Source organism: Cavia porcellus, unplaced genomic scaffold, assembly GCF_034190915.1.
Source record: "Cavia porcellus strain 051 isolate PalLab524CR breed Dunkin Hartley unplaced genomic scaffold, mCavPor4.1 scaffold_32, whole genome shotgun sequence".
NCBI classification, from domain to species: domain Eukaryota; kingdom Metazoa; phylum Chordata; class Mammalia; order Rodentia; family Caviidae; genus Cavia; species Cavia porcellus.
In genome coordinates, this window is record NW_026947515.1 from 24,594,587 (window position 1) to 24,620,708 (window position 26,122).

The window sequence follows — 26,122 nt, forward strand, 5'->3', positions numbered from 1 at the left end:
TGCTATTAATTTGTTTAATGGAACCAGGGTGAAGAAAGCAAAAAGCACGTGGGTGCACCCCCTCTGCTCCAGGCATCCGGGCCCAGCGGGCTTGCACAGGCTCGGAGGCCTCTGATGTGGCTGCACAGAAAGGCACTAGGGATGCATTAGCTGCTCCCAATTTGCAGATGGATAACAAGGGTAGGAAGGGAGGAGGAAAAACCTTTTCCCCTTGCAGGGCTTCGAGGCCTGTGTGGCCTGGCCAAGCCTGGGTTGAGGTTGCGAGCTTTCAGAGGAAGAGCCTGGCAGAGGAGCCCGTGAGAAGTGGACGCCAAGGGGACAGCCCGGACCAGGACTGAGGGCTGCAGGGCCCTCCATCGTGGCGCTCTTGGTGGTGCCAACACAGGGATCAGGCTTGCCACTTTCCTCTCTGTGAGGGGGTTGCACAGGACTGGGCTCCAGTGTGAGCCAGGGACTTGGAAAGTGGGGGTAGTCGGTGCTCTATGTGTCCCCAGCATCACGCTTTAAGGGAAAGCTCAGGATGACCAGGGCAGTACCATGGAGGCACTTGAGAGACGGTCAAGGACAGCACTGCAGCCAAGGCCAGCCTAGACAGACTTCTCGTCACTGACCTCCTCTTCTTCCCCTGTGTAGTCTCCCTCCACTTCCTCATCCATCTCCAAACTTGCTTTCTTCTGTTGAGGAAAAAACAAGGGGAGTGTTGGTGAGTGGCAGGGCTTCTTTACTCCCCAGTGCAAATCCCACAAGCTGAAAGTAGCCAGCTGCTTGAAGCCTGGAAAGCCAAGTGCCCTGATGGTACCAAGTCCTGGCTGGTGAGGGCCCAGAGGATGCTCAGTGCCAGCGGGGCAGAAGGTGGGCAGGGCTTGGGGAACTGGACAGTCCTGCCTCTGCTGTGTGTAGACTGGGTGACCTTGGGCCAGCTCCTCCTGGGCTCCTGGGCATCTTAACCCCTATGGCAGACATGACATGTTGCAGGACAGGGCTAGGACTAGAGTCACTGGGCATGAGGAATGCTTTCGAATCGGCTGCACCGGGGAGGAGGAGGTGTGGGGCAGATGGCAAGGGCCAGATCTTCTGAGGCTCAGCTTCCTCATTTAGGAGGTTTGAGCTGATCTATCTCAGCAGTCCGGCACTTGCCTACCATGTGCAAGGTCCTGGGTTCCATTCCCAGTGCTGCAAAATAAAATAAAATGATAAAAAGCTCCCAGCTGTTGTGAGCACCACATTTTGGGAGGCAGGGCACCAAGCACAGTGCTTGAAGAATGGCCAGGTGAGGAGTGATGTGTGGGAGGAACCGGGGCTGCCCTGAGCCCGACTCTAGCTAGTGTGGCCTCTGCACCACTGGTCCTGCTCAGAGAATGTGGGAATAAAGTGCCATCCTAGTACTTCCGAATGCAGACAGCACCACAAAACCACATCTGTCCTTAGAGCCAAAGGGAGATGGGGAGCGGATCACCAGGGGAAATACGTGATCTTCTCTGGTTCCCTCACCCCCATCAGTGACCTACAACAGTCCTTGTTGCTCATCCCCAAAGCAGGGTGGCTTCACAGGGGACTGTCCCATGAGGCCATCCAGGGCCAGTGCTTAGAAGCGCATGCACTTGATGTAAGCTGTGCTGTCCTCATCTTGGAATTCTAAGTTTTAAAACAGAGCCCACATTTTTATTTTGTACCCCCTCCTCATTATGCAGCCAGTCCTGGAATGCCCCAGCTGCTCATTTCCCTGACAGGATGATCTTTAAGCTGCATCTCAGCCCTTTTTAAGGTGCCCAGGCTGGGATCCAACCTGCAGTCCTCCTGCTTCAGCCTCCTAAAGTGCTGGGATGACAGGATGAACCACCCTACCCAGCTCTGTTTTGGTACCTTATCTGCACACAGCTAAGGATAATGACACAGAAGGACAAGGTCTTTTTCTTTCTCTGCTCTTTAGGATAGAAAAGGGCCCAGAAGGTGACAGACACCATCAGCGCAGTTTGATCTCCTCATTTTCCAGATGGGAAGTGAGGAACTGCAAATTGAAGAGTTCTGGCCCCCATTGGTGTAGCCAGAGAGCGCTGCTGAGCCAGGAGCACGGGCAGAGGGGCTAAGCACAGTGACACTCCTGAGCCCAGGCTGGGAACTGAGAAGGAGGCACACAGGCAAACGCCATGGCCCTGTCCTCCCTGGGCACCTGCCCTTGAGCAGTCTGACTCTGCTGAGAGGCAGCGAGCTAAGTCCTCCCACTTGAATGAGGATGCCTGGGAGGCCTGCCAGCGACCACACTGGCTCCATGTGCCCTCCCAGCTCCTAGCCCTCAGCCCACCCAGCCCGCTAAGGCTCCTACAGGTTTTGTTTTCTTCGCCATGGCCTCCACCTCCTTCTTCTTCAGCTCTGTGAAGACAATGTCAAAGAACTCCTTCTCGGCCTGGGCGACCATCTCCTCCAGGTTCGTGGCCAGCTCCTCGTCCCTCTGGTCATCGTCCTTGCCCTCCGCCTTCCCTTTCTCCTTTAGCCGCATCTCCTTCTGCCTGGCCTCCAGGATCTTCTCCCGCCGGGTCTCCCGCTCAAACATCTGCGCCACAGTGGGACAAAGGCAGTGAGTGACTCCAGCACAGGGCCAGGCTGGGCCACTCCTCACTCCTCCCGGCCCTACTCAAAGAGGTCTGCATGCAGGGCTGGTGTCAAGAAGGGAAGGCTGGATACTGGCATCAGAGGCTGGAGCCAGGACGCCAAGTTACTCCATTCCAAAGTGCGAGCACATGGACCACGCAGTGGAGAGTACCTTTGTGGTTACACAACACGGTGGCCCTGGGCTCGACAAGGGCCAGCACAGGGGTGAAAACACCCATCTCAGGCAGGGACAAGAAGCTCTCCCAGACCTCAGCACCAGGTACTGGGAGGTATGCACCAGGGCTCCTGGGGAGGGTGGCAGGATATGGCATGGGCCTCAGTGCCCCCTCCCCAGGGCAGGTTTCCCCATTGACATCTTTGAATGGTTCTGGTCCAAAAAAATTTTTGTTGTTTGAAACCACTTGATTTGCTGCTGGAAAATCAAAGCCTAGGGCGAAACAGTGACTCACCTAGGGCCACTGGGCTGCAGAGTACCGAGTGAGGGCAGGTGAACTCTGCTAACACCCATCCATAGAGCCTGTACTTCAGGACACCCCATGGCCCCATCAACCTGTGCGCCCATTCCCAGGAGGAGGAAGGGAGGGGACCTGTGTTTCTACCTGGCCAGGCTGCTCTGAGACGGGGCCAGGTCAGGACATGTGCAGCATGGTCCCTGCTTTGGTGCCAGTACTTACAGAAGAAGCTATGTTCCTCTCATTCCTCTGGAGGGTGGAGAGCCCACTAGAGACCTCTAGCAGGGTGGTCGTCCCGTTCTGGGAGCCACAAGCAATGAGACAGCCATTGTCTTGCACTCGGAGGCAGAAGAGGGCCTCGTCACACACCTGTTAGATGGCCCAAGGAGACCAGGTAGGGGAAAGTCATGTTTGTCATCTGCTGGCATCTGGGGAGACTTAGCCCCTTCACCTTGTCTAAGCACCCCCTCATCACACCCCCATGCCCAACAGGTTGAAGGTCAAACTCAGAGACTGGCTGTCTAGGCCCCAGCCTCACCCAGCTCTTTCAGTCCAGTCCACCCATCTGTGGAACCCCAAGCCTCATGGCCCGCCACGGCCCCTGCCATGGCTTTGCCAATAGGAGCTCGGGCTTAAGGGACAACTCCCCAAACTCCTGTCTAAGGCCCAGAGGGATACACCTGGGGGCAGGGGAGGCTGGGCATCTGCTTTCTTTTCTGTTTGAATTTCCCTGGGGTGATTCTGCCATATTACCAGGCTGCCAAGACCCCTTGACTCTGCAGAAGCCCAGGCACTCAAGGCAGGAGCTGCAGTCGGCCAGCATGTGAATTACCTGGAGAGGCCCTGACACATGTGGCCAAGCACAGTGCAGCACACATGCACACACCTCGCCACACTCACACCTAGCACCACACTCCTACGGGCAGGCGGTGCACATGACCTTCAGGCTGAGGGCAGGGTCAGACTGCTTGAACACAAAGTCCCAGATGTCCAGGGTCCCGTCCATCTTGGTGGTAAAGAACACTGCTGGCCTCACAGGGCTCCAGGCACCATCCGTAAGGTAAGCCATGTGGTACCTGTGAGACCCCATTTCTCAGGTCATACTCTTCCTTATGTTTAGCTTCCTTAGGGCTCTGGATGTGGTGCCCCTGGACACATGGAAGCAATCGCAGGAAGGGGTGTCTGGGAAAGTGTATAACTCTGCTATCAGAGTGGGGTACACTTCCTACTTGGTTTGGTGTGGATTTCCTTAACACTCCATGAATACCGAACATTAGACACACACACACATTTGTGTGTGCATGCAAGTGCAGCCAAGCATGCACACATGCACGTGGTAGGGACTGAATTTTCCATAAAATCTCATCCCACAGTGGTATAATTATAGATACAGCGGTCACACCAGAGACTACATTTCCCAGCCTCCTTTGCAACTGTGTAGACAGCTGCGGAAAAAGTGATCAGTATCAAAGAAACTCTGGAGATTTTTATGAACAATAAATAATTTTTAGTATAAGTATATCCCAGATATTGCATGGGACATACTTATACTAAAATTTTTCATTATTTTTCCTGAAATTCAAATTTAACTAGGGGCCCTATATTTTCCTTGTTAAATTTTACAGATGGACCTACAGAGGCTCTAAGCTGGCCATCTCTGTGCCTTTCCCTCCTGTCCCCAGTCCCCATCCCTGTCCTTCCCTTACTTGGTCCACATGATGGATGACTCCCGGCTGTCCTCAGACCAGATGCGTGCTGTCCAGTCCCCAACAGTCAGGAAGTTCTTCGGGTAGAAAGGGTTTCTCTGAAGGGCATAGATGGGGCCATGGTGGCCCGAGAAAGTGCACACGATCTTCTCAGCTGCTGTCTTGGCTTTGCGGTTGCAGGAGATGACAATGCCCTGCTCAGTGCCCACCATGAACTTGGTTGGCTGTGGAGGGTGGACACGATGGAAGGTGCCACGAAGCACCAACTCTGGGCTTGGCTGATGTAATCAGCAGCTGGCTCAGGGGTCGGCAGTGCAAGCAGACCGCTGTGCTAAGCTCTGCTCAGACTGTACCTCTGCAAAAGAGCTGTCCCCACTCTTCCCAGCCTCAAAAGACTCCCTGCTTTGGAGACTCGCCTTCCTGGTTCTTTTGGTCTCCCGGAGGATACCAAGAGCCCCTTCACACGGCATCCAAATTCGGTGTGGACTTGGTCACTTAGAAGGCAGGCAGAGTCTAATCTGGCTTAGCAGTGACATTAGCCCCAGCACAGCCTACAAAGAACTCAGGTGGAAGAACTGATAGGGCTAAGGCCTTCAGCAAGAAAGATTAGATGCATAGTAATTACCCAAGAAGGCTCTGGAGAACCCTCAGCCTAGGTGCCTGGTGGTATCTGCAACAGCTTCAAGCATGCAGGCACACGCTGCCTCGGGATGCGCTGTGGTGGTGCCCTAGCCTGGACCGCTTCCCCCTCAGCCACCTGTTCCATGACTTCTCACTGCCTTCAGGGCTTTGCTCACATCTTGCCTCCCCCGGTTGCTCTGCCCACTCGAAGCAACCCACGGTTCCCAAGCCACCCTATTCTGCTCTTTGTTTTGGTTATCACAGCTCTTTCCAGCTCCTGGTGTAGGCACTTACTGTGTTTACTGTGCATCCCACAACTAGAAGTCAAGCTTCTTGAGGGCAGGGACATTTGTCTCTTTGGAACAGTACCTGGTCTGAGTAGGGGCTTGAAATAAATTTGTGGATTACTTGAAACGTGGCTTGAGAACTCCAGGCCCTCCTGATTCCCCCACACTCTACCCCTCTCTGGGAGAGGACATAAGGCCTTGAGAACACTAGCCTAGGAAGTGCCACAGCCCTTCCAAAAGTCCTTGCAAAATTGGGCCACAGTGTACACCCATGTTCATAGCAGAATTAGCCGTTATAGCCAAGAGGTAGAAGCAACCCAGGTGCCCCAGACAAATGCATGGGTAAACATAGCGCGGTCTCCGTGCATAACGGAACAGCATTAAGCTTTCACAACAAAGAGAATTTTTTACACATGCTCTAGTATGGATAAACCTTAAGGGTATTATGCAAAGTGCAGTAAACCAGTCACAAAAAAGACAAATATACTGTAATTCCATTTATCACAGGTTCCTAAAATAGCCAGATTCAAAGAAATGGAAAGTAGACCAGGTGAGGGTAGAGGATGATGGGAACTATTGCTTAGAAGGCTTCAGTTCTGGAAGATGCAACATGTTCTGAGTCAGGCATTGCACACCTCTCTTCTCAGTACTCTGGGAGGGCTAAGGCAGGAGGATTTGCAAGTCTGAGCCCAGCCTGGTTTAGCAAGACTCTGTCTCACAATAAAAATTAAAAAATTTAAAAAGGGCTGGGCATGTAGTTCAGTGTAGAGACCCTGAGTTCACACGCACACAAAATTCTGGAGATGATGGTAGTGATGTTTGCATAACAATGTGAACACACTGAACACTACTGAATTGAACTCGTCAAAGTGGTTAAAATGGCAATTGTCATTTTGTCTTGTTTTTGTTTTTGGTACCAGAAATTGAACTCAGGGCCTTGTGCTTGCCAGGCAAGTGTTTGCACCACTGAGTTTTATCCCTGGGCCTAAAGTGGTAATTTTTGCATGTTTGAAGTGAAAGCTTTAAAAATATATGCAAGCCAGAGATGTAGCTCAGTGGTAAAGCACTTGCTGAGGACGCCCAGGCCCTGGGTTCCATCCTCTGTCCCACATACAGGGGAGAAGGGAGGGAAGAAGGCAGGAGAGAGAAAGGGAGGAGGGAAGGAAGGAAGGGCAAGCACAAATAAACTATGAAGTTGTGTGTCAGAGGCAAACGAAGAGACCAGACCAGGCCTCTCAGTGCCTGCATGCAAACTTTTCTGGGAGGAGAGCCATACAGATGCACATGGCTGGGAACAGCTCAGAGGGTAGGGGTTTGAGTCCAGCTTCATCCTGTGCTGGGGCACATAACTTAGCCTCCCTGGCACTCATCCTAGTCATCTGGAAAGTGGGGACAATAGCATGTCCCCGTGTCATGTAGTGGGCATGCATGATGGCACAGGCTTGTGCCGTGGTATCTAAAAATGTCCAGCATACAGACAACACATTTGGAGCAGTGAAGGTGGTGATCCTGGACATCACCAAGAAGGAACAGCTGGAAAACGCCTTAGGGGCCATCTCGGTAAGGAACCGAGAAGGGTCCCTCGGTAAGCAACATGTTTGGAGCAGTGAAGACTCATTACATCTACCACATGGCCTGCGATAACATGCAGGCTAGAAATGCTTTTCTGAGCTCCTCTCCCCACCATCCAGAGCCTTGGCCAAGGTCAGGGATCAACTGCATTACCACAAGCATTCATCCCCCATCCTCTGATGAGGACACTCAGGTTCGGGCTCCCAGCGTCCTAGCAATGATATCACATGACCCTAAGACCCTAAGGCAACAAGCAACACCCCCAGTTGGGGACCCAGCCACGACTTCAATAACATAAACCAGGATCCAGTCCAAGTCAAGAATCAGCTGGAAAAGTCATTCTCTTGTCTTGCATTACAGAGGGAGTTTCATTTGCTGCTTCTAGAACTTCTCTCCTCTGACACACTAACATTATTGCCCGACATGGAGATTGCTTTATTAGGTACTGAGTCCATGCCTGTGCCTTGATTTCCCAAGGAGCCTCCCCAGCTCTCCTTTCCCTCCTCAACACCTTCTTTCTTCCTCATGGGAAGGGAAGTGACCAGCCCTGGACCCCATGTGAAGCACAGGTAGTTGGGGTACTGCTCAAGGTTCTCCTTCTAATCTGTCTACTCTTTAGCAGGCCACTAGTCCAGTGACAGGCGGCGGATGCCAATGGCTTCCTTCCACAAGGAGCTCTGCTGCCCCCTGCTGGATGGTGCTGTGAAGACCCCCCCCAGACGGAGAAAGGGCCTCTCTCTGGGTGGGCCTGGAGCCTCAGGCCATATTGAGCCATGGTCCGTCCTTACCCTCCCAAGGAAAGCTGAGGAAAGGAGAGCAGAAAACACTCACCAAGGTAGGCTCGAACTCCAGGGAGATGGCCCCTAAGGCGCTTTCCAGCTGTTCCTTCTTGGTGATGTCCAGGATCACCACCTCAGTGGGCTCACTTATCTTGCGAATGTCCCACCACATGACCTAGGAGGAAGCAGGTGACTCTGAGACCTCGAGGTCCCTCTGCTCCTCTGGCTTTTGTCCCTCATCCACCTATGCGAAGAAACACATTTCAAGAATTACTGCTGGGGGCCACGGGTCCCAAGCCTGGCGGACCATCAGCACCTGTCCATTTGCCCGAAGCCTGGATGCCGGGAACTCGCTTTGACCTTAATAAACCCAAATCACCAGGTGCCAACCCCAGAGTCTGGATCCTTCCAGCTTCCCATAGGTAGAACTATCTAGAAATGTGAAAAGAAGATACACACTGTGATCTCAAGAGCCTACTGCAGGAATGAAGCTGTAGATGCTCCTGCGTGCGTATGCAGTAATCTACAGGCAAATGCATTTCTGATAAAAACTATTGAGATAAATTATGATGTGCCCATACCCTCCAGTCCTTAGCAGGCACTGGGTAGTGTTTATGGAACGAGAAACTGCCTCTGAAATACGCTACATGAACACATCAAGTGCAGAGCGTACAAAAAAAGAGGACAGAAGAGAGACACATGTATGCTCAAATAGGCAGGAAGAATAGGCAGAGACACCTGGAGGTGGAGGTAGGGGTCTGGCCCCCCGCCCAGGTGGAAGCAGGGAGGTTAGACAGAGAGGTGAGGAGGGCATTTCACTGCCGTCCTTCTGAACTCTGAAGTTTTGTTCCACATGCATGATTTATCCACTGTTAATGTAAAAATGAAATGTAAAAAGAAACCTTCCCACAGCAATGCTGAGAGAACCAGGGAACATACAAGCCCTCTCTGCCCTCAGGGGCCTGGCCAGGTGGTACCTGCCCGTCCGTGGAAGCCGAGAAGCACTCGGTGCCTGTCTTTGACTGCAGCCAGATGGAGCCGTACACAGGGTCTCGATGGCTGAACTCGATGGTGGACAGCTCTGCCACCAGGCTGCCCTTCCGGGTGTCCCAGCAGGCTGATGGGGAAGGAGACAAGGGGAGGTGAAAGGGGCTTGGCTTTGTTCCCTTGAATCGGAAACAGGGATGGAAGGGATGTTGCTTCTCTGGCTGTGGAAAGTGTGCAGATTTTCACAGTAGGATTAAATTTAAACTAGCTCCCAAGGGATCTCGAGAAAGACTCCCAAAGAGCAAGCCTCATTCCTCCATTACCCCCCATCCTGTGCTCAGTGTCACCCCGGATCCTGGGGAAGCTGCTGGGAACAGGTCAGGCTCTGTCCACTGAGAGGGCGGAGGGAGCAGGCAAGCACAGCCCGGCCTGCGATTGCTACTGCAGTGGGAGATACAGAGGCCAAGCGGAGGGTGACCCTCGGGCTGCAGGCAGCCAGGCAGAGGGGACAGGTGAGGCTCTGTTGCAGGGAAAAGCCTGAAAAAAGGCCCCTTGAGGCAAGGACACTGAAGTGAACCTGCCCGCAGCACCAACTCCCTCCCTTTTCTCCTCTGAACGTTTTCTGCTTCCAGAAAGGTCCGCAGCAGGAGCCTGACCCTGGCCCGTGATCTGCTCTAAGTGCGACCTCTCCCTTTTCCCCCGGGTATACGGGGATGGGGGTGGGGGGGTGGGGCTCCCCTCTCAGGCACAGCCCTTTCCTGCAAGGCTGCTTTTGTGAAACAGAAGCACTTGCTTTGTAAGCTTTGACCTGACACCCCTCAAGTGCATGGCATTTTCTTGGCTCAGCTTGCTCTGCTTGGTAGCGCACGCTCCAGCATGGGACCCGCTGGTCTCCGGTGCCCGGTCTGGGACCCCTTCCTACAGCAGCAAGGCCAAGAGCCCCGCTGCTATGAGTCGCAGGGAAAGCCACTGCGAGCAGTGACCAGCTGTGAGTGCAGCTGACTCCTGAATAAATCCTAGCACAGGTGCTCGGGGACCCGAGGGTGCTGGCACCCAGGTCATCCGGCAGAAAAATGTACAGGAGTGTGTCTCGTCCCCAGCCTGAGAGCTCCCCTGGAAGAAGGCTTCCAGCCTGGGAAGGAGATGGGGCCTGGGAAGGCCCAGCGGCAGCCTGGCCACCGAGAGCTCCTGTGAAGCTCTCAACTGTCCTGGCTCCTACTCCCGAGACGAAGGGAAGTAGGAGAGCAGGTAAAGGTGGACGCGCCTGGGACAGGTGGTCTGTGTTAGACCGGGTTGGCGCACGGGACAGCGGGGCCAGTAGAGAAGACTTCTGCCCATGTCTGGTGGGGCTTGGGGACGTCGCCGGGGGAAGGTACGTGGCCCTTGGCTGCTCCCTGTCTGTCCCTTCTTTCTCTCTGCTTCCTGGCTACAATGGATTGAGCAGCTTTGCCATGATATTTCTGCCTTGGAACCAGCCAGTCCTGGGCCAAAACAAACCTTCCCTCCTTTGTGTGTGCCAGGTATTTTGTCTTAGAAACAGAAACGTGACAGTTCCTAAAGTATTGCAGTGTTGTGAGGATCGAGAATGTTATGAGGACGGAGGGCAGGCAGATTTCTTCTGATCTCATTGGAATTTTTTTTTTTTTTTGAGATAGAATCTCGTTATGTAGCCCTGACTAGATTTGAACTTTCATTGATCCTCCTGCCTCAGCCTCCTTGAGTACTGACTGGGATTATAGGTATGTGCCACCACACCCTGCTTCACTAGGAATTTTTTAAAATAAAATTTCCAGGTGGGCTATCAACAAAAATAGTGAGAATTACGTATCTGAGTTTGAGAAATTAGCAGGCCCTTGAGAATTGTTCTGGGAATATTCTGCTGCAAAATGAGCCATTTCAAAGCTTCGAGAAATGAAATAACTGTCATTTGTTTTCTTCATCAATCTTTGATTAGGAAAGGGCTAAGCAAGAAAAGTTGAAACCCTGGCAGAACAGTTCAGTTCAGAGAACTTCCCCAGATTCTCTATCATAACAATGAGAAAACTGGTAAAAACGGGCAGAATCAATTTTTTTCAGAATTCTAGAAATTAGCCAAAAGCTCAGAGCAGGCGGGAGAGTTATTCAAGAAAAATAAGAATCAAATTGGATCTTTTTTTTTTTTTTTTTTTTTGGCTTTTTCGTTTTTACTGGTATCAGGGATCGAACTCACGACTGCCTGCTTGCAAGGCAGGCACTTATGCCACTGAGCTAAATCCCCAGCCCCCAAATTGGATCTTGTTAAGAACAACGACCCTTGTGGCATTTCAACTTGCCCTAGTTAAAATGTACGCTTTCCAGTTTCATGGTAGTCTAGAAAAATGACATCCCAGCCCTGCAGGATGCACACCCATAATCCCAGGAGTCTAGGAGGCTGAGGCAGAAGGACTGCAAATTTGAGTCTAGCCTGGGTAATCTAGTGATTTAGTAAGACCCCGCCTCAAAGTAAAACAAAATAAAGGGTTGAAACTAAACACAGTCACACACACCTACAACCCCAGCACTCATCGGGTTAAAGCAGGAAGATCATTATGAGTTCAAGGCCATTGTGGGTTAGGTTCAAGGCCAACCTGAGCTCCATAGTGAGATGCTGACTCAAAAAACCCAAAGAAAATATACAGATAAATTTTAGAAGGCTGGGAGTGGAGTTCAATGTGAAGAGACCGCGTTTGACCCCTAGTACTGAAAAAGGAAGCATATGGAAAAGAAAAGTAACAGCCTGGTGTAGCCTGGCAGCCACAGGAAGGAGCAAAAGGAGCTGACAGAGCTCGTTCAAAGTCCCATGACCAGAAACCTGCCATTACCTGAGCTGCCTGGCAGCTCCTGGAAAGCTCCTCAGAGTCCGGCTTGACTCTGAGTTTGCTCAGTGCAAAGGCCAAAGCACAATGTGCAGCCGAGGCTGTGGGTGACAAGGGGGGCAAGCGGCGGGCTGACCAAAAAGCCTCTGAGGGCCAGCTGGAGACCCCCACAGGGGCTTGGAGAAGCCGGGCCACTGGAGGCTACCAGCCGGGGCCGGGGATATCGCTGCCCAACACTGGGTCACACTCAGGAGAAAGCAGCTGCAGAATGAATGTCCTGCCTGTCAGCAGATGGCACAGGTTCTCTGTCCTTCTCAGGGGGACAGGAGGGTCACTCTCCAGGAGGGACGGTGTGCCAAGCCACCAGAGAAGCCTGACATATGCGAGGTGACTGAAATCATGTAACTTTTCTGAGCAAATGGAATAAAACTTGAAATCAGTAACTAAAAGAAAATTGGAAAATGCCCAAATAGCTGGAAAATGAGCAAACACATTCTTATGAGCCCACGGGTCAAAGAATAAAGCAGAAGGGAAGCCAGAAATACTTTAGAATAAGCAAACGTAAAAAATGACAACTTAAAAGGTACGGGTGCAGCTAAAGCAGCACGGCGGGGAAATTCATGGCCGTGAATCTCTATACTAAACAAAACAAAAACAAACCCACAGAGGACAAGGGCAGGGCTGCAGCTCGGCGGCAGAGCTCTGGCCTCGGACGTACGAGGCCCTGGGCTTGAGCCTCGGGGCCACAAAGATGAAAAACCAAACTAAACAAAAACACTGTCTTAACCTTTTACTTTAAGAAGTGAGAAATAGAAGAGCATATTAAACCCCAAGGATAGAGAAGGAAAAAATAATAACGATTAGAGTGGAAAATAAAGGAAACTGAAAAATTTTAAAAGTCTGAGAAAAAAAATAAAGTCAAAAGTTGGTTCTTGAAACAAAGTTGAAAAACGTCTAGCTAGGCTGACAAAAGGAGGGGAGGGAGAAAAAGAGAAGGTTCAGATTACTAAAACCAGGAACGAAATAGAAGACATGACTACCAACTTTGCAGAAATGAAAATGATTATAAAGGAATATCACGAGCCAGTATATGTCACAGATTATGAAATCTGAATGAAATGGAAAAGTCCCTAGAAGACAGAAACTACCACAATAGCTTCAGGATAAACAGAAAATCTGAAGAGACTGATAGTGAGTGAAGATATACAGTTAGTAATTCTAAAACTTGCCACAAAGAAAAGTCCAGGTCAGGCATAGGTGATGTGTAAGTCCAGTTACTCAGGACGCCGAGGCAGGAGGATGGCAAGTGAGAGGCCAGCCTGGGCATGAGTGACATTTGGGCTCAAGAAAATAAATTGAAAGGGCTGGGGACGTATTTCAGTGATAGAGACCCCTGGGTTCAATCCCAGGGGTCTGAAAAGGAAAGAAAGAAAGAAAGAAAGAAAGAAAGAAAGAAAGAAAGAAAGAAAGAAAAAGGAAAAAAGAAAGAAAGGCCTGGGACCAGATGGTTTTACTGATGAATTCTTCCAAACCCTAAAAGAATTCAAATTCTTCACAAACTCTTGCAATAAAACAGAAAGGGGCCTCTTTCCAGCTCCTCCTCTGAGGCCAGCGTCACCCACCAGCACCATGGAGGTGTCCCCATGCCTTTCCCAGCGCGGGACTCCACGGTGGCTTCATCTCTACGGCTGTCCCCAAATGCGTGGGCCTTGCTTCCACTTGAACTACAGTTTTCAGAACTTCTTATTTTGAGCTAGTGTTAGACTTACTTGCATGGGCACAGCTGCAGGTCTGAGTGCCAGCAGATGCACAGGCACCAGGGTGGTCAGCGGCAGGAAGGTCCACTGCATTGATCTGGCAACTGGGTGAGCACTGGGATCCCCCTTACCTATCTGCCCATTGTAGCAGCCCCCCAGGATCACGTGCGAATCTTTGGGGTTATACTCCAACGTCACCAGCGGAGAAGATGGCTTCAGGGCCATTTCAGGCCTATTGGGGTTTTCTATAAAGCAGGGGGAAAAATGACCCCATCAGGCCTGGACAGAAAAAGACCAGGCCAGTCAGCTTAACTCTTAACCAGCAGGGATGGAAGACCCTTTGGTCTTCCCCGGGGCGCAGGTCCTTACACCTGAATCTTGGCTGATGGCTTTATTTTGGGGGGGTGTGCAACTCTGATCCCAGGTTCAGAGTGAAAGGTTTAGACCCAAAGGTTTTTACATGAGTCAGCTTTTCAGTGACTTCCTCTAACCAGGTCCGGGACCTACGGGCTCTGCTGGTGTCCACCTTGGTGTCCACTCTGGGGCTGTGATAAGAGAGCTGAGTGAGAGAGTAAGGTGCCAGCGCTCAGCTCAGTGCCATCCACTCCCTGTAGCAGTGAAGGGGAGGCTGGGGCGCTGTTCTGCCCTGTGCACCGCGGTCTGTGCCCACAGATGGACACACCACCCCTGCCAGCTCCAGGTTACAGGCAAGCGGCAGGAAAGGAGGGCCAGGGCATGGGTTCCCCTCCCTCCCACATGGGCCCCTTCTAGTCCGCATCATTCTGTTATGCTCTGAGGGGCCTCAAGTTGGGATCCCACAGACCCCGGTCTTAGTGCTCCAGATCAAGACTCAGAAACTGGGGATGCTGGGTGTATGCGCTCAGCGATACAGCACTTGCTGAGCGCGTCTGAGGCCCTGGGTTCGATCCCAAGGGTTGCAGGCAGGCAGGAGAGAAGAGAGAGGGAAAGAAAGGAGAATCCGCCTTCCTTTACTCCTCAGCCCTCGGTGGCCGGCAGGACCCCGCTGCTTCTCACCCAGGTCCCAGATGTAAGACTCATGGCTCATGCCCACAGGTGCCCGCTGAAAATCCAAGCAAGAGTACGCCACTGCCAACTTCCGGTTGCCATCCGGGTGCCAGGAGAGGTGTGTGGCTGTCCGTCTGATTTCCTGAGGATCCCTTTAAGGGAAGAGCAAGGAGTCTGGAGGCAGGAGTCTGGAGGTGGGGCTCCCCTAATCCCTTGTTCATTAGGCTTTTGTCTCTAAAATGTTCAAATTCATTTAAGTAATCACCTTCACTCAGGGAAATCTACTTTTTAAACAAAGTTGATAAGACTCCCATAAATGAAAAACCAGTCTCACCAGTCATAATTAGAAGATAATAATAAGCATTAAAATAATGGAAACAGCAAATTAAGTTCCAGTTTAACACTTTAAACTGCTGAAAGTTTGGAAGCTGGGTGGGTGGTGCATGCCTAACATCCCAGCACTCTGGGAGGCTGAGGTAGGAGGATTGCAAATTTGAGCCAGTTTAGGTAATTCGGTGATTTAGTGAGGCCCTGTCTCAAAACAAAAATTCTAAAAAGAATTAAGATGTGTTAAATACATGTGCGGACTCCCCTATACTGTGATCATGTAATATATCATTATGCACTGCAAGCATGTACCAGTAAGAAAATGAAATTAAATTTTAAAAAAGACCTAGCATGTAGCTTGGTGTGAAAGCCCTGGTTTCGATCCTTAACATCATAAAAAAGGAAAATTTTGAGCCAGCACTTGATCTTCTGTGATGATTAGAATAAAAAGCGGATGGCAACCAGCCACTGCCCTCCTTGTTTCCTGGAATGATTTAACAACTTCCGTCCATACACATGAATATTTATAGCAGCTTTATTCATAACTGCCAAAACCTGGAAGCAACCAAGACACTTCTCAGTGGCTGAGTGCATAAATCCTGGTATGTCCAGATAATGGACCATCGTTCAACACCAAGAGTCACCAGCTATGAAGCCCTGAAAAGATGCTTAAAAGAAACATGAGCGCCTATTATAAAATGAAAGAAGGCAGGCTGGAAAGACCACAGGCTGTAGGATTCTGCTATATGACATCTGGAAAAGGGAAAACTTGGAGATGATGAAAAGGCCAGCCATTGCCAAGGGCTGGCTGGGAGAGGGAGGGAGGAACAGGAGAGCACAGAGGATCTTTAAGGCAGTGAAACACTCCGTGTGACACTATCATGGTGGGTACTTGTCATGACACAGTCGTCCCAAACCACAGACTGGACCACCCTGGTAGTGAGCCTCCTGGAAATGTGGACTCCTGGTGGTGAGGGTGTGTCCATGTCTGTCTAGTGGGGGTGCTCCTAACAGGGGATCTGTGTGTTGGGGCGAGAGAAGGGGCGGGCAATGCAGAACTCTCGGTACTTTGTGCTCAATTTTTCTGTGTGCCTAAAACTACCTTAAAAACTGTAATCTATTAATGTTGAAAAAGGGAGGGAGGAGATTAGCTCTGATCTCCAGCCAAGAATGCAAGATGGCAGCCTGTCTGCCCACCGTGATGCTGGGTCTCAGCGTCTGCCATGCATCCTATACCCTGCAGGAAGTGACGCTACTATATACACCTAGAGATCACTCACAGTCTCACCCCTGGAAGCTCCACACCCTGCAGGGGTAGAGCCCACTTTGCTGAGCACCGAGTTCTTACTGCTCTGCCTCTTGTCACGCCTGGACACAGAGCACACAGTCCTCCCAGCCTGGAGTGCGAGCAAGGGGTCCGTTTGGAGGCTGACAGTTGCCCAAACACCTGCTCGCTACGGAACTACCTGAAAACATTGATGGTTTTAGCTGAAGAGGCCTCTTCGGTCACCTCCACCTCTTCTTCATCATCGAAATACTCCTGGTAGATGTCTATGGCGTTATTCTGCTTGATACAGTGCTCCATGATCTGGGGGCAGTGGGGGAGACACAGATCAAAAGCTCTTCAGAACAAAGAGAGGCCCTTCAGACTGAGCAGGGCTTGGATGGAGTCCGGGAGGAACAAGTGATACCCAGTGGGCACATCCATTCTATACAGGCCACGCATTTCCTTCCTTCCTTTTTTCCTTCTTCCCTTCTTCTCTCCCTTTCTTCCAAGAGCTAGGGACAGAACTCAGGCTAGGCAAGCATCCCACCACTGGGCTACATGCCCAGCCCACAGCCCATGCACTTTCAACTCAGTTTTGAAGATAAGATAATAACCTATACAAAGCCTCATTTATATATATATATATATATATATATATATATATATATAATATACATATTATATATATATATCACATCAATAGTTATACAGTATAGCCATGAGATTCAGATTTCACAAAGCAGGGAGGTGACTAGGAAAATCGCTCTTGAAAAAAGTCTGAAAAATATTGTAGGAGTCAAGCAGAATTATTAACCCCTGCGTATGACAGCACTTGGGTCCTGCTTCCTGGTCCGCAGACACTGGCCCTATGGGACTACACGACTCGCCTTTTATTCGAGATCCAGCAAGGAAAGACTGGCCCAGGGCCATCTCTTGTAGGAAGTGCTCTCCAATCTCTGCACCGGGAGAAACACTCTCCTGATGAGGGAGGCAAGTCCCCCTTTGCTGACAGTATTTCTCTCCTTTCCTGTGATGTGGCCACGCCTCAGCATTTGCTTTTGACTTGACTCTTTGGGGCAGGAAGGCCATGAGGCTCACTGTTATTGTCTCTCCTGGGCCTGGCAGAGACCCAGAGCTCAGTGCAAACTTTGAAGCAGGAGTGGTCACTGTTGGCTGCCAGGGAGGACTCTTTTGGGGTTTCCTTTGCCCGGGGGACTTCCCACCTTTTAATCTCATACTGAGCAGTGTTCAGCTACGGACCTGTGTGGCTGTGGTCAGTCTCCTTCCCCTCTTAGCCACGGGAGGCCACGCTGGGCCAGCTGGGGTGTGGCACGCTCTGGGGGACCCCAAGTGACAAGGAGGCAGACTCACCAAGCCAAGCTGCATGATGGCATTGATATAGTTCTCATCCTTCTCCACTTTCTTCCGGAAGCGAATTGTCTGCTCCAGCTCCAGGGGGTTCACGTCCTTGGGCCAGCCCCCCTCCACGTGGTTAACACCCCGGCTCTCCATCTCGAACCGCTCTGTGTTGGCCTAAACACAGCCCGTCCGATGGGTAAGGAAATGTCTGTCCTGGTATAAGCAGCCAGCCCCTTCTGCCAACCAGGATGGGCTCATGAAAAGCCCTGGCCTGAGCCACAAAGCAGAGAATATTTGGGCCTCAGCTGGTCACAGCAGCCTCGCAGCACCACCTTGTGGAGCTAACTGCTCTGCAGTTGAACCTGGAGGTCAGGGAAGCCCCAGTTCTGACTGTTCTTGGATCCTAAAGGCTCTCAGAGGCCAAAGCTGGGTTCTATGAGATTCCAAGAAATGAAAGGGCGTGATTCTGCCCTTTCATTAATAATAATGTCACATCATTGCAAGCAACCCAGGATAGGTGTGGTGACACAAACCTGCCAGCACTTTGATAAGTTCAAGGCCAACCTGGGCAAACTAGTGAGACCCTCTCCCAAAATACACAGCACAGGGGTTGGGGATGTAGCTCAGCAGCACAGCGCCTGCCTGGCAAGCTCAAGTGCCTAAGTTCGAGTCCCTGTGCCAAAAAACAATTCCAAAATATACAGTAAAAAAGGGCTGGAGATAAAAGCTCAATGTGAAAAATAAAGTAAAATAAAATAGTGCCACCCAGGGTACAGCTGGATCCACTGAACCTGCCACTTGGCCACCTTCCTACTTTCCCCACTTCGAAAATGGTTATTTTGGGCCTGGGACTTAGCTCAGCAGCATAAGTGCCTGCCTGGCAAATGCAAGGTTGTGAGTTCAATCCCCAGCACCAAAAAAAAGGTTATTTTTATTTTTACCATTTTAAACATTTCAAAGCGTATGATTTGGTGGCATTACCACACACAATATCATCCAAGCATTACCCCTACCTGGTTCCAAAATTGTCATTACCCCACATGGAAGTCCTTCCTCATGTCTTCTTTGGGACGGGGCTCACTGTGCAGCCCAGTGGCCTCACCCCGCAACCCTCCCGCCTCTGCCTCCTAATAGCTGGGAGCCCAGGCCTGTGGGCCACCACACCCAGCATTCCTTTCCATCTTTAAACCCACTTGCCCAAAGGCAGCAGAACCGTGACGGAAGAGCCAGTGTGGCTGCCATTTTCCTTGTGGTCATGGTGGGATACCTTCCACAGACAGGAATAGGCTAGGGGAGCAAGGCGGGAATCTGAGCCTCAAATCACCCGATCCACCCATCTGCCTGCAACTGTGGGCTCTGTTTTGGCTAAATCAAGTGTCAGTTTCTCTCAGTGATTTCGTGTGACAGGAAATGGGTTCATTGAATCTGTCAAATTTTCTCTCAGAGGTTCCTTAACCTGGTCCTTGGCTCACGGGGACAGGGCCCTCAGTTGTTTTATCCTGGAGCCCGAACCTGCCCTAGGAATTCTCCAGGGCATGCTGTCCTTTCTCGAGCTGAATAGCTGCCGATAGCCATAAAGCCTTGCTCTCCCCAAAACATGAGGTATGATTGAAAAATACAGGGAATGTTAAATGCTTAAAGATTTTCCTACAGTACAAGACACACCACCATAATCCGCCTCAAGATGGTCCTGGCTTTGAACACACGTATTCCACCATTCTGGCTCCTTTCTGAAGTAATTCTGGGATCCTCGTTTATGTCTGTAGTGGTGCTATCGGGGTTTCCTTGATGTCCTCCATCAGTTTAAAACATTTACCGCTCACGTTGGTTTTGGCTTTGGGGAAGACCCGGGTTAGGTAGTTGTACCATGCCAGATCCAGTGATAAGGATGCATGGTGATGCGTTTTTGTTGGATGGCACTGAACAGAAGCATTCACCATGTTTTTGTTTTTGTTTTAAATCACACCTCATAAACATACCCATGAAAGAATACTTCCAAAACCGCCTTATAAAGTGCCAATAGCTGGGTGTGGTGCCTGTAATCCCAGCATTTGGGAGGCTGAGGCATAAGGCTCTCTGGAGCTGGAGGCCAGTCTGGGCTACATACTGAATTCAAGGCCAGCCTGACCTACAATACATAGTGAGACCCTGCCTCAAAAAAATCAAAAAACAAAAGCAAACAAACAAACAAACAAAAACATGGCAAGAATGATGGGATACGTGTGTTTAAAGCTGGAGGGAGTGTTTTAAGGAGCCCTAATGATAACACATCTTTTACTGTAATAAATTTTTAAAACTGAACAATTCACTGTATTTTTGATCACTCCTTGTACTTCTCCCTGGTATTGCAAAGGCCCCTGTAACTCCAGGAGGAGTCTCACACGTGAGGCTAGAACCCTCGGGAGGAAGAACTCCTGGCTTCATCTCTACCTTCTCTGGAGTATAGCATTGCAGTGGACTTGGGGTGGGTCCCCCCTTTAACTCCCAGCCCTGGCTGGTCTACCACGTGGCTTTCAGGGGGGCAGGGCACCCAGCCCCATTACCTGCTCCTGCTGCCCACCAGCCCTACCACACCCTGGCCAGCTGGGCCTGGGCAAGGAGCCCACCTCGTGCTCTGACATGCTGACCGAGCACTGGGTGCCCGTGTCCACTGGGTTCCGCTCCACGAACTGCGCGGCCAGCTCAGGGTTGGGCAGGATGTCGATGTTTAGGTCAGCCGGGCGGTCTGAGAAGTTACACTGCTTCCCAAACTCGCTGCGCTTCTTAAGGTACACGTAGACGATCTCCATGGTGACAGCTGTTGCAGGGCAGAGGTAGCATGTGAGGTGACAGGCCCACCTGGCCCTGTCCCCTCTCCACAGGTCTCACCGGGATGACTAGGTTTTAAGGGTAGAAATTTACCCAGAAGCTGCATCTCCACTTTAAAGACTCATCCGAGTGCTGACTATGTGCTAAGCATAAAATTATTTTGCTTGGTTCCTGCACTTTCCTTATGAGGTGAAATCACCATTTTTTAAAGGAATTTGATACTCAGAGGTACCCTAAATGACTTACTCAGCATCAGAAGCTGGTAAGTGACCTGCCTGACTTTCCCATCAGATAGCTTCTGCTGAATTGGTGTTTCTTGAGAGGCAGGAAGAAATATTGATGGCAATTATGTTGGGCTGAGTTCCCTACCACGCTCCAGATCTGAGCTACACAGAACACAGGTGAGAAGCCCCAGGCCTCCTCTGGAATCCCCCACCCAAGCACCCAACTGTCCAAAAAGCTCAACCGTGCCAGAGTTCTAGGCTCCACACCTCTACCCTCATCACTCTGTGCAGAGCCCTCTAGGAATCTCTCCTCTCTCTACCACCCGGTCACACACAGAAGAGAGTCACCCTGAGAATGGACAAAGCTGGGCAGCTATGTCAATTGGCACAACATCCAGGCCTTTAGGAAAACCTCTGCCTTGTGGCCCAGGTCTTGAAAAGCAGGAATTGGAAAACAGACTGGGCAGGACCCTGACCTCAAGTTCTGGCCTTGCCCTCACCAGCTGCAAGACCTTGGCTGGGCCTCTCGGTCCTTCCAAGAGCTGACTCATCCATGGGTGCTCAGAGGTGGAGTGAAATGCCCTGGCAGCTGCAGGGTTGGTACTCAAACACAGTACACATCCCACAAATTGGCCTTCACTGGCCCCCAAAGAGGCCTTGATCTCCATAGACGTAGGGAAAGAAGCACAAACACAGCTGTCCACTCCACACGGACCTAGAGGGGCTGTCCAGTTGGTCTCCCTTCTCGTCCTCTTCCACTGAGAAGCACCTTCACCTCTGGGCTGGGCTGCTAGACTCAGACAGTTTAGGGCTGCTCCCCACCATCCCACTGACAATTGCTGTGACAGCCCACTGGGGCCTAGGCCTATGGAGGAGGCTGATGGGAATGAGGGAAACAGCTTCTCCAGCCCGGATCAGATTTTTTTTTTTTTTTTTTTTTTTTTTTTTTTTTTGGTACTGGGGATCAAACTCATGACCTTGCTCTTACTAGGCAGGCACTTAAGCCACTGAGCTAAATCCCCAGCTCCTCCGGATCAGATTTTTAACAGCTTTGCTCTCCTCTTCCTGGTGGTTCCCAAGGCCAAGCTCTGAGTGAGAACAGAGGCATTGTCTTGTGCCTGGAGCCAGACAGAGGGGACATTTAAAGGGTGGCCTAGTGACGGGAAAACAGCTCATTCAAGAACCCAGAGCAGGCTCTTTTCTCACAAGCAGACAGGTCTTGGGGATGAATAGTGAGGTCAACCAAGGGGCTCTCAGGAGTGTTACCCGGGCTGAGCAGGCAGGGGCTGAGCAGAGGCCCTGCCCAGGATGGGGGAGGGCATAAAGAGTGTTACTGCTGCCTGGGAGTCTGGCGAGGGGCAGGGGATCGCCCTCTGCATGTAAACCTAGACACCTCAAGGCATGCAGAACATAGTAAACACCAGACAGCAATGGACACACAGAACACAATGCTGCAGCCAGCAAGATGGGGCACACCTGTAATCCCAGGACTTGGGAGTCCGATGCAGGGGATCCAGTTTGAGGACAGCCTGGGCTATATAGTGAGCTTAAGGCCAGTCTAAACTACATAGTAAGATCCTGTCTCGAAAACAAAAAAAACCAAACCACCCCCCCAAAAAAAAACCAAACAAACAAAAAAAGAGAACAGGATGCTCCAGTGCAAACACCAGAATCTGGTGGAAAGAATCAAATCAGAACCTTCACCAAATCAGAACCTTCACCAAGTATCAAAATTTAGCGGGGCATGGTGGTACACACCTGTAATTCCTGCAGTCTAGGAGGCTGAGGCGGGAGATCACAAATTCACATCCTACTTGGGCAATTTAACAAGATCCTGTCTCAAAATAAAAAATGTAGTTGTTGGGCTGGGGATGTAGCCCAGTGGCGCAACTGCCTGCAAGGTCCTGAGTTCAACTGTTGTACACACACACACAAAGTTGTGAGAGTCCTGGGTTCAGTCCCCGTATTGAGAAAGAGATCTCCGAGCTTGTTTCAAGGGGGAAGTGTGCAGGGTTTGGAGGAACAAAATCAAAGGTTTGATCTCCACCGTGATACCCTAAGGGGCACAGCAATGCCAGCTCCCAGGTAAGGGAGTCCTGAAAGGATGCATTCAAATTACACGTCCCTAGTAGGTTCTGATCCAAAGAGCCCTTGAGAGGTTCACACTCAGGGCAGCCAGGACCGACGTGGTAGAGGACACTAGAACTACCTGAGCCCGAATCCACGATCCCACAGAGCCAAGCCCAAAGGAAGCCCTCGCGAGAGGTTGTTGCCCCGTTGGTGCTTTTTACCCCCGGCGTCTCTCCCCTCCTCTCTCCACGCTCCGCTTTAGGCGAGGACGACGCCCGGCGCCCTCTCCTTATGCTGGGTCGGCTCCTCCTGCTGCTCCGCCAAGGGAAGTACCCAAGCCAAGTTCCCGGCCCCTGAGCTCCTCCAACCGCACAGTTGACTGGTTGCCTAGCAACCCCTGGGATGGGGTGACCCGGACGGAGGCTGCGCGGAGGGAGGCTGGAGCACGTGACTCTGTCCTACCTCTGATTCCTGGCTACCTCTGCGGAGGGGAGGAAAGTTAAGCGAATTAGTGAAATGCCGGGAGTGGTTATCCATCGGAGCTTTGCCAGGGTGCTTATCCACGTCCACAGATCTGCGTCCGGCAAGGTCCCAGGACCGTGCATGAAAAGCAGTCAGTGCTTGGGAAGCCCTGAGTCCTGGCGGGGGGAGGCGAAGTGCAGCCTGCTTGGATGCTCGCAGGCCATGTAGGTACTTGGTGCAATCGCCCCGCCCCACATTCCCCGCACGGTGTATGATAAATGCATACAACCTAGCCGCCGGGACAGGAACTCCCTGAGAGCAAGGTTTGGTATTTCCACGGCTTAGCTGCACGGTTGGCACATTGCAAACGTGTGTTCAGATTTTCGCTGAATACAGGCATCTGTGAATGAGCTATTACTTCTCATCAGGCTACGGCAATTACATAAGATACTGCAAGCTAAGCAAAGGAAATTTGGGGTTAGAGAAGCACGTCTAAGGTCCCGGGTGGCTTCTCCAGGAAAAGTGCTGAGTGTTTTTTGGAGCTGTGAACCCAATTGGTATTTGCTTACTATATGACCTTGGGCAAGTGACTTTGTTCCTCCAAGACTTAACTTTCCCTGTCTGCAAAGTGACGGGACAGTGGCAGGCTTTTTTTTTTTTTTTTTTTTTTTTTTTTTTTTTTTTAACATGTGGCAGGCCTTAGAGGATAATTAGGGGAGTGCTCAGCCCCAGGCTGAAGACAGAGCCGGAAGGGCAGCTCTACGCTCACCGCACAGGGTCGCAGTTCAGCGTGAAGTCAGCGGACACGGGCAGGCAAAGAACCAGTCGTCCAGGGAGTGGGATTCGGGGTTGTAATCCGGCGCTGGAAAATGGGTGTGAACCGCAGGGAAAGGGGACGGGCATTCCACACGGCGGTCAGGGACTGCAAACCGGACGGTAGACGGGATCTCCTTCCTAAAGGGCGGTAATGGGTCTTTGGGGTTGCAATCCCTCCCCGCCACCAGCTCCGGGAAGTGACGACTCTGATGAGGCAATTCTCTCGGGGCGGAGAAGTAGGAGTGGGAAGGTGAGAAGTGGGAAAAGTTGCACGGAAACTGCAGCCTCCTTTCTCCCACGGGCCGGGGGTTTTTTACAGGCTCCCACCCTCGCTCAGGAGCGCGCTGCCAACTACTGCCCGCAGCAGCTGGTTGGTGACCTTCCGGCAGACCTGATCAGACGCTCAGGGAAGCCAGCTTCGGGTCACATAATGCGATGAGGGTTCACAAGGACCTCACAGGGGGAAACCCCGCATTATCTCTGCTCTCCACCCAATCACAGCATAATTGGCAACAGAAGGTCTTTGCTGAGATCAGCCCTGTCCCTGGATATCCTCCAGCTGTGTCACAAACTACTGAACTTCTTTTTCCATTTTATGAAAATTGTTGTAAACATAAAAGTTTTTACTTATTTTTGAATTGGGTTCTTTTTCATTGTTGAGTCTAAGGAGTTGTCCATGCATTAGGAACATTAATACCATAGCAGATTACAAATATCTGCTCCTTTTCTGTGGGTTGCTTTTTTATTCACTTGGTAGCATCTTTTTTTATTATTATTTTTATTTTTTTAACTCTTTTTTTTTTTTTTCCTTTTTATCGGTACCGGGGATCAAACTCACGACTGCCTGCTTGCAAGGCAGGCGCTTATGCCGCTGAGCTAAATCCCCAGCCCCTATTATTTTTATTTTTTGGTAGCATCTTTAAAAAAAAAACTTTTCTTGAGGCAAAGTCTTGCTATGTAGTGCAGGCTGGCCTTAAACTCACTGGATAGCCCAGGATGGCTTTGAATTCATGGAGATCCTTCTGTATGGGGATCTTTGATAGTGTCTTTTGATGCATACAGTTTAAAATTTTTCATAAAGTCCAGTTTGTCTCCTTTTTCCTTTGTTTCCTGTGTCTTTCATGTCATATCCAGCCAAATCCAAAATTGCAAAAGTTTCCTTACATTTTCTTCTTCTAAGAGTTTTGTAGTTTGAGATCTTACATTTAAGTCATGAATCCACTATGAGTTAATTTTTGTACATTATGTTAGGTAAGGTTCAACCTCATACTTTTTTTTTTTTTTTTTTTTTGGGGTATCAGGAATTGAACTCATGACCTTGCACTTGCCAGGCAGGAGTTTATGCCACTGAACTAAATCCCTGGCCCCTCAACCTCATTCTTTTGTGTGTGGATATCCAGTTTTCTCAGTATCATTTGTTAAAAAGACCATCTCTCTGGAACTGGGTGTGTAGTGCAGTGGTGGAACACTTACCCAGCAAATGTGAAGCCATGGTGCGCATCCCCAGCATTGAAAAACAAAAAGATTGCTTTCTCAAAAAAAAAAAAAAACAAAAAAACCCTGAGGAGTTACCCCGTTACCTTCTTGAAGGCAGAGTATCTACCTACATTATCTGAAAGTCTTCTATATACAGTCTTAACTTTGCATGGCCAGTAAAGCACAATATAAAAACATTTAGCAAACATCACCTGCTTTCCTCACCAATGCTTAAAGTAGGCTGCATCTCAATTTGCAGGAATAAAGCGTGTGTGAGCCGTCTGGCAGGATGGCCACTGTGTGGCCTCATCAGCGGATGCTCTCGTGTCCTGGTCAGCTTGGGAACTGGCACTCTAGTCCCCACTCATGTTCGTTGCTGGAATGCTTGCCACAGGACTTGGTTTGTGCGAGCTTCCTGTGAAGGCATCCACCACACCCTTGGTGAAACCAACTGCCCCACCTTTTGGCACCATTTAAGCAGTGTCCATTGCTCTCTATGGCATAGACCAGCCCTTCTCCCATCGTATAAAGGTGAGGCTCCCTCTCCTTCCCTACATCCCCACTGTCGTCCACGCAGACGGCTCCTCCGGACCCTCTGCCCTCTCTGTTTAAAGCTCTGAACCACATGATATTTAGTGACCAAGGCAGCTCTTCTGCCCAAGGGACAAGTCCACTTGGGCTG

At 50.6% G+C, this 26,122-nt stretch overlaps 1 protein-coding gene across 7 annotated transcripts; it reads right to left on the minus strand.

The window, feature by feature from the left end:
* Positions 1-24,504, minus strand: Dnai2 (dynein axonemal intermediate chain 2). 7 transcript variants are annotated; one of them, XM_063242234.1, is made up of 14 exons: positions 23,918-24,503; positions 22,375-22,450; positions 20,191-20,381; positions 17,597-17,758; positions 16,425-16,546; positions 14,641-14,783; positions 13,737-13,850; positions 9,005-9,144; positions 8,080-8,202; positions 4,769-4,992; positions 4,003-4,138; positions 3,285-3,431; positions 2,324-2,551; positions 1-674 (listed from the first exon to the last, which is right to left on the minus strand). In XM_063242234.1, exons 3-14 carry the CDS (start codon positions 20,371-20,373, stop codon positions 588-590), a joined length of 1,809 nt encoding a protein of 602 aa, XP_063098304.1. In that variant the 5' UTR covers positions 20,374-20,381; positions 22,375-22,450; positions 23,918-24,503; the 3' UTR covers positions 1-587. The 7 variants fall into 7 exon arrangements, with proteins under 7 accessions (XP_063098304.1, XP_063098303.1, XP_063098305.1 ...); XM_063242233.1 differs by lacking the exon at positions 23,918-24,503 and adding an exon at positions 22,908-23,823; XM_063242235.1 differs by lacking the exon at positions 22,375-22,450 and having other exon boundaries at positions 23,918-24,504.
* Between the last annotated feature and the right edge of the window lie 1,618 nt (positions 24,505-26,122).